Source organism: Tupaia chinensis, unplaced genomic scaffold (assembly GCF_000334495.1).
Source record: "Tupaia chinensis unplaced genomic scaffold, TupChi_1.0 Scaffold145456_1, whole genome shotgun sequence".
In the NCBI taxonomy this organism is placed as follows: Eukaryota; Metazoa; Chordata; class Mammalia; order Scandentia; family Tupaiidae; genus Tupaia; species Tupaia belangeri.
In genome coordinates this window covers 60,525-67,737 of record NW_006205314.1, presented here as the reverse complement: position 1 = coordinate 67,737, position 7,213 = coordinate 60,525, and the positions used below count along the sequence as shown (strand labels likewise).

At 57.9% G+C, this 7,213-nt stretch overlaps 1 protein-coding gene across 1 annotated transcript in view; it reads left to right on the top strand.

The window, feature by feature from the left end:
* The window catches only part of ZNF185 (zinc finger protein 185 with LIM domain), a gene marked incomplete in the record, with an annotated part of 37,095 nt that overhangs the window by 3,041 nt on the left and 26,841 nt on the right, over positions 1-7,213 (top strand). Inside the window, 5 exon segments of the mRNA XM_027768088.1 lie at positions 7-87; positions 774-875; positions 1,771-1,854; positions 2,149-2,190; positions 3,546-3,629. Coding sequence (XP_027623889.1) covers positions 7-87; positions 774-875; positions 1,771-1,854; positions 2,149-2,190; positions 3,546-3,629 — 393 coding nt within the window.

Genomic DNA, 7,213 nt, shown 5'->3' with positions numbered 1-7,213 from the left:
TGCCAGTGTGCTGAGAGCAGCCAGTGCTGGCCCACCCCGGCCCGCCTCCTCCAGCTACAAGATGAGCACCGAGGATTACAAGAAGCTGTGAGTATGCCACGGCACACCCCGTTTAACTCCCTCCGCCCAGAGAGGAGCCCGCGTGTGGCCCGGCCCCGCAAGCTCATACCATTGGCCTGCCGCCCCAGCCAGTTGGCCCTGGAGCCCACCAGAGCATGACAAAGCCCAGAAACTCTGAGGGCCGTGGGGCGCTGTTGCTCTCCTGACCTGAGGCAATGCAGGGCCCACAGGAGACTCATGGAGGACCCGTGGGTCTGCAGGGAGGATCACGGTCATGGTCCTGGGGCTGCCTCACACTGGCGGTGTGTCCTGGGCTGGGCTGGGAGGGGCCTGCCGGTGCGTGCATCCCCTGCCTAAATCTGAGCTGCTTCTTGGATCTAAGTCTACAGGGCTCTCCTTAGGGCCCCTCTCAAAGGCCCCCCATGCACAGCCAGGGAGGAGGCTATGGACAGAAGCATGCGTGGGGCCCCACATCTGTATTTGGTCTTTCCCTTGTCCCCATCATTTGATGCCATGGACAGAACAGCTGGGAAGCCTTTCTGGGGAAGTGGGCCAGTTAGGACCAGGACAGAGAAAGCCGAGGCGGCAGGGGCGCAGGCCCCAGGCAGCCCCACTGTGTGTGCTGGAGGGTTGAGTGCCAGAAGCCAGGCTCCTGAGCGGGACAAGGAGCCGGGGGAGGCGGGGACAGCTGTAACCACCTCTCCCTTCACCAGGGCTCCCTACAACATCAGGCGCAGCTCCACGTCCGGGGCTGCCGAGGAGGAGGAGGAGGAGGAGGAGGCAGTGCCCTTCTCCTGGGATGAGCAGAAACGGAGGTACTGGCGCCGTCTGGGCATCCCAGTGGCAGGATGGGGTGCAAGTCTCCTTTCCTTGCTGAAATGGAAGTGCTGAGTGGCATGGCCCTGAACCCAAGCTTCCCACTGCATGATGGAAGGCAAGGGTGAGGGTGGGAGGGCCGAGAGGATTTGCACGAACAGGCACCTCCTCTCCCTGCTCCATCCCAACCACCCTGCATGCTTCATTGCATGTCACTGGACGCTTCAACTTGAGAACCCTTCTTAAATTTAGTATTGAGGGGCTGACATTGATACTGGGTAGGAAAGGCATAGCATATAAGCCCCCAGGGTGGCACAGGGGGTGAGGGAGCCGCTGTCACTCTCCGAGGCCCAGAACTATCACAGAGCGCGGGGCCGGCTCAGGAAGTCATGGGAGCCTTCTGTGGGAAAAACCAAAGGAGTGCGGTCCAGGGAAAGCCTTGTTTGTGGGCTCTTCAGAAGTTTTCTCCGTCTGGAAGGGTTTCGAGAAGACTGGACATAAATAGGCGGGGCGGGGCACCCTGGGAGAAGCTGCGTCCACCGTGGCAGGGTCCCCGGGCCTGTGCGTTGCAGGTGGGAGCATCAGGAGCAGGTGTGTGCTCCTCAAGTCTCCTCATCCATACATTGCAGAGGACAGCGCCTGCTTTCCTGGGTTGGGAGATGAACGAGCCAGCGTGGGATGCTGGGTCCGGGACAGCATGCCTGATAAACGCGTTCATAATGCAACCACTCCCCTGGCGTTTCGGGGTTTCCTTTGATAGTCCTTAGAGCAGGCACGAATCTGGCCTCCCACGCGCCTCCTGCGCTCAGCCTGGAGTCACCCCAGGGGCACCCTGGGCTAGGCTACTGGAGCATGTCCAGTTTGACACCCATCAATTCCATCCCCACGCCCCAGATCAGAAGCCGCGAGCAGCGTGGTGAGGAAGACCGCTCCCCGAGAACACTCGTACGTCCTGTCGGCGGCCAGGAAGAGCACGTGGTGAGCTGTACAGTAGGGAAACCCAGCAGGGTGGGGGCCAGGCTTCTGGGCTTAGCTCAGCCACCAACCGGCTCTATGCCGTGGGACGGCTCCTCTGCCTGGTGAAAGGGTGGGTGCAAAGTTCACCCCAAGGGCCCTAGTAGCCACACCTGGAGTTCTCAGATGCATGTTCCAGAAAACTGAGGAGCAGACAAGGGGCTGACAATGGGAGAGAGGTCTGGTCTCGGGGTACAGCAGTCATGCTGTCACCTGCCCACGGCTTCTGCCCAATGCCACCATCTGCTTTCCTTCCAGCAGTGCCACCCAGGAACTGCAAGCCCCACTTATTGCAAGGAGGTGAGTGTCGCCAGGGCAGCCTGGTCCTGAGAAGGCCCCCTCGGGGTGTCACATGGGTACTGGGGAGAGGGGCCATGAGGGTGGGGCTTGCTGGCCCTGAGCCCTGGGGATCGTGAAGGCCAGGGGGCTTCTGTCTGGAGGCCAGACATGCAGCCATGTGGCTGTGGTGACATATGTGGCCCCAGCAGCCAGTTCTGCAGAGGCAGGATCCTGGTTGGGAATTCTTCTGTCTGTCAAGGGCTCACGGGACTGGACCCTTGGCCCAAGATGGGGCTCTAACCAAGGCCCTCTGTGGTTTTGCAGCCCAGGTAGCTGCCAGCTTACAAAAGAGTTGTCCCCTGCCCTCCGTTTCGCCTGCCAGGGACAGGCCAGTCCAGGGGCTTGGCATGGGGAGCCCTTGGTTGGCCAGCCCTGGAGATGCCCTCACTCCCTCCCGCCTATTGCTCCATCCTCTGCTCTCACTCGGGACCAAGACCAGAGTCCTCAGGACACATTCCCGTGGGAGGTGGCCAGAACATGGGAGATGGGTTCTAAGGGACAAACAGGGCTCAACAGGGAATGGTTGGGGTGTCAGAACATGCCAACTTAGGCAGGGGTGGCACCAATGATTGAGACAGGGCACCTCCTGAGAGAGGAAAATACTGGGAGAAGGCAGAAAAGAAGCTTCTGGAAAGCTGAATTTGTGGAGCCTTCAGTCAGGTGGACAGGGAAGGCCTCTACAAGGAGGTGGAGCCAGCACGCAGAGTGTTCCAGGCAGCGGATCCGAAGGCGCAAAGGCCCTGAGGTAGGAACAGCTTGCCATATGGGAAGGCCAGGATGGCCGACCAGAACACGCCGAGCTAGGCCAGGGCAGTGCGAAGGGAGCACCACCGAGCGCTGTGTCCCCACGGGCTGTGCTGGGTTCCGGGACTTGTAACCAAGTGCCATAGACCGGGTTTTCAAAGCACCAGAAATGGGTTCCCCCAGTTCCGGAAGCCGGAAGCCCAGGTGTCGGCATGGGTCAGTTCCCTTTAGAGGCAAAGCTGTCCTACGCCCCTCTCAGCCTCTGGGGGCTGCTGCCATCTTCACATGGCTTTCCTTTCCAGTATGTGTGTGTCCACATTTCCCTGCCATTAAAAAGACACAAGTCACTGAGTTTAGCACTCTTGCTAATCTGCAGTGACCTTGTCTTATCTTGGCTACACCTGCAAAGAACCTGTTTCCAAATAAGGTCACAGTCACAGGCTCCAAGGGATTGTTGAACCCACCATGCTGCCCTGGCGCTGAGCCGGAGCCACATGGCCCAGGTCTTAGCCGGCTGGGCCAGGTAGGCAGCCAGGAAAGACTGCAAGTGCCATTTTCCCTCTTGCCTAAAGGGTCGAGGTGGTGGACGAGGACGGACCTTCTGAGAGGAGCCAGGGCCCACCTGCTCTGGCAAGCGCCGCTCCTGGCTTGAGCAGGTAATTGATCACTTGTTTCCACCTGGGGCTGGCCCCCGCCACTCGGTCCCTGGGAATCTCTGTCATGTCACCTCCCTGCTGGGACTCAGGGTCAGTGTCCTCATGTGCCCCGTGAGAAGATGGAGCCCTCCTGGCTGGATGTCCCGAGGCTGAAAGAAAGAAAACAGTCTGGCCTCTAGGGCGAGCACGCTGGCCCTTGTCTGTGTGGTAGGTATCTGTGTCACCGTAGCCCTCGTGCACTGAGCCTGCTGACAGCACGACACAGAGAAAGTACCAACCGTGGGTTCTGAGAGGGCAGTCACGGCTTGCTTGTGGAGCTCCTGCAGGCTGGGAGGAGGCTCCTCAGTCCCCAGAGCCACCACACCTGCTTTCTTAGCCAGTATGGACGGAGGCAGAACCAGTGTCCCAGGTGAGTTGGATCAAGACATGCCAAGTGTGCCAGCCCCGCCGGGAGCTGGGAGCTCAGGCAGGCACCGCAGAGTGCCTCTGGCCAGGAGCCTGTCAGATGGTTCCCTGACTGGCCAGGACGCTGGTCTGGCAGGGTGGTGGGGCGCAGCAGGCTGAGCGCAGGTGAGCTCAGTCCAGGTGGGCCGTGGTTGCCCTGATTTCCAAGCCCCAGCATCTGGGCAGAGGACAAACCAGTTGGTACCTCCCTGGGCTTTGCGCGGAACAGTGCCGAGTCCCGCAGGGAGCACTGCTGCTCTGCTGTCGCTGAGAGCGGCACTTGTGTGGCACCCTTGGAAGACCCCTATGGGTCACATTCTCTGCCCCTGGGGGCCATTCCACCTCTCCTAATGCCATGGCAACCTCCCACTTCCTTCCCTAACTTGAGCGCCTGTTGTAGTCATGTGACACGTCCTCTGTGTCAGGAGGGAGACCGCAACACCAGCATCGGTGCAGATGGGATGGGGAGGGGGCCAGCTGCAAGCCTGCAGACCTTGTCTGCCCAGAGGGAGCCAGCATGTGAGACCAGCTCCCACCATGCCCTGGGCAGAGGGACTAGGGAGGAGGTGGCCCGGGAACCACACATCTTCGTCCCCCCATGCTCCCCGTCTGCCTCTCACATAACTTTAGTTCAGAATTTTTTTAAAAAAGGACTTTTGTCCTTAAGAATCTTTGAAGATGTAGAAAGGAAGATTTGAGAGCTCTTTACAAGGTGTTTTCTGAGTGACTAGGTGATTGGTGGGCTATGGGGACCAGGTTGCCTGTAACAAAGTGCCACACACTTGGTGGCCTAGGCCACAGAAATTTTCAGTCTCCCTCTCTTAGTCTGCTTTCCGCTGCTGTATTAGACCACTTGAGACTAGGTAATTTATAATAAGCATGTTTATTTGGCTCAGGGTTCTAGAGACTGAGCAGTTCAAGAGCATGGTGCCGACATTCGGCAAGGGCCTTTGTGCTGTGCCATCCCATGGGAGGAGGCAGGAGGGCAAGCAGGCTCATGAGACAGACAGAGAAAGGGGGCCAAACGTATCCTTCATCCGAGACCACTGCCATGATAACTAACCAACTCCTGAGATAACAGCACCAACCCATTCACAAGGTCGAATCGCCTCTTAAAAGGTCCCACCTCTTCATACTATCACATTGGCAATTACATGGTGGTGCTGGGCTAGGGCCTGCCAGTGGAAACGGCCCATGGGGAGTGGCTTTAGATGTCCCAGGTAGAGAATGGAAATAGCCACAGGTTGTAGCCACCAGAAGCTGTGGGCAAGGAGGGGGAAAAGCACACAGCATCTGGCTTAACAAAGCACCCTAAGGTTTGGGGAGTGGAAGGTAGATGAGAGCCCTCACCCATAGCTTCTAGTGTATTCAGCTTAGAAAACAACAAACTAAGGGCCATGGCCACCATCTGCGGGTGTCTGAAGAGCTGTTATGGAGAGGGGGAGCAAAGTTTTCTAGCCTGTGTGATTCCAGGAAATGGAATGAAGACTAGATTATGGAATGTTCTAGACACCAGAGCTGTCTCACAACGGGGCGAGGCAGGGTGCTCTTGGGACTGGCCAGGCAAGTTGGAGACGTGGTCCTCGCTCCCAGTAGGAGGCTCAGCTTGATGCTGCGAGTCGTTCTTCCTCCCTCAGTTTCTGCCATCACAGACAGTTTGGAACCCTCCAGGCAGCTTCTAGGTGAACTCCTTGGCTGGTCCTAGCCCTGGGGGCCTTGTCTTCTGACCAGCCCTGTTAAGCGCTGCTACACCAGGCAAGGCAGCTGCTATCAGTACTCCATGCGCAGCTCCTGTCTCCCCAAATCTGGGTCCTGCAGTACTCCTGAAAGGCGGGCTGCTTTCACAGAGAGAGGAGAATCTCAGTCTGGCCTCCAGGCACAGCCCGGCCATGGCGACTTCAGCCCCAGCCCTGCCCTGAGCTCTGACCCCACTTAGGTAGCTTCTGTTGGAAGAACCCTGAGTCCTGGTCCTAGGGCCTGCCTGGTGGATGAGGTAAAGGGCCCAGGAAGCGCCACCAGCACTGTCTCCGGGAAGCAGCCAGGCCGGGCTGTGGAGCAATGAGTAAGCACAGCTTCTGGCCTGAGACAAACCCTGGCTTGGTCACATACTGGCTGTGTGTGACCTTGAGCAGACCTCTTCACCGCTCTGTGCCTCAGTTTCCTCATGGGAGCAGTAATGCCTGCTCCCCGAGGCTGCTGTGAATACCAGTCGGGGTACTACATAGAACACACCCGACACAGTGCCTGGCTGCTGGCCTTGGGCGCTCCAGGTCCCTGGCTCCCTATCTGCAGGCCTTTCTTGGAATGTAGGAAGAGACCGATATTGTGCCTTGCTGGCGTCTTGGAAAGGCAGCCGAAGGCACTGAAAGCAGGTCCTCTGCCCCACTTCTCTGCTCTCTGCGCCATGGTGCTCCCACTCCCGCAGGTGACCAGGACCACACTGGATGTTCACTGGTCGGTTCAGAAGATGCTTAGCTCTGTGTTCAGATGTCTTTCTTTCTTTCTTTCTTTCTTTCTTTCTTTCTTTCTTTCTTTCTTTTTTTTAAGGTTGATTTGTTTGTTTCTATTTTTGTTTTATTTTTAGAGGTTTTTGCCTTAGGGCACATTTGCTCACTGGAGGGGACAGAGAGACAGAGAGAGTGAGAGATAAAATGAGAAGTCATCCCCCAGGGGAGATGGCCATGCTGCAATCCCTTCTCCATTCTCCTCCTGGGATCTTGGCCACACACGCACATGCCCTATATTACTTCAAAGTCACCAGGTTCAAGACTCTAACCATAGTTGGCCATGTGGGAGTCCAGTAACATAACCACCATGCCATATGCTGGCTGTGTGACCTTCCAGAGTGTTCCTGGCCTCCAGCAGCTCTCAGTCCAGCTGGGAACTTCCAACTGAACCAGAGCTGTCTGGGGTTGTGGTCTGGAGTGACAGTAGGAGGAGGGCTTCCGTGTGGGAGGGCCCTGAACCTGGCTGTCCTTCCATTTGCTTCTGGTCACCTCTGGTGCTCCGGGCCCCTCCCAGGGTAGAGGTAGAAGGGCAGAGGTGAGTGGCTCACTGAGCCAGCCCTCCCTGGGCTTCTGGTCTGAGTCAGAACCAGACGCCAAGGCCAGCCCCAAGGCTGGCTGAGAGCAGGCCGCGGA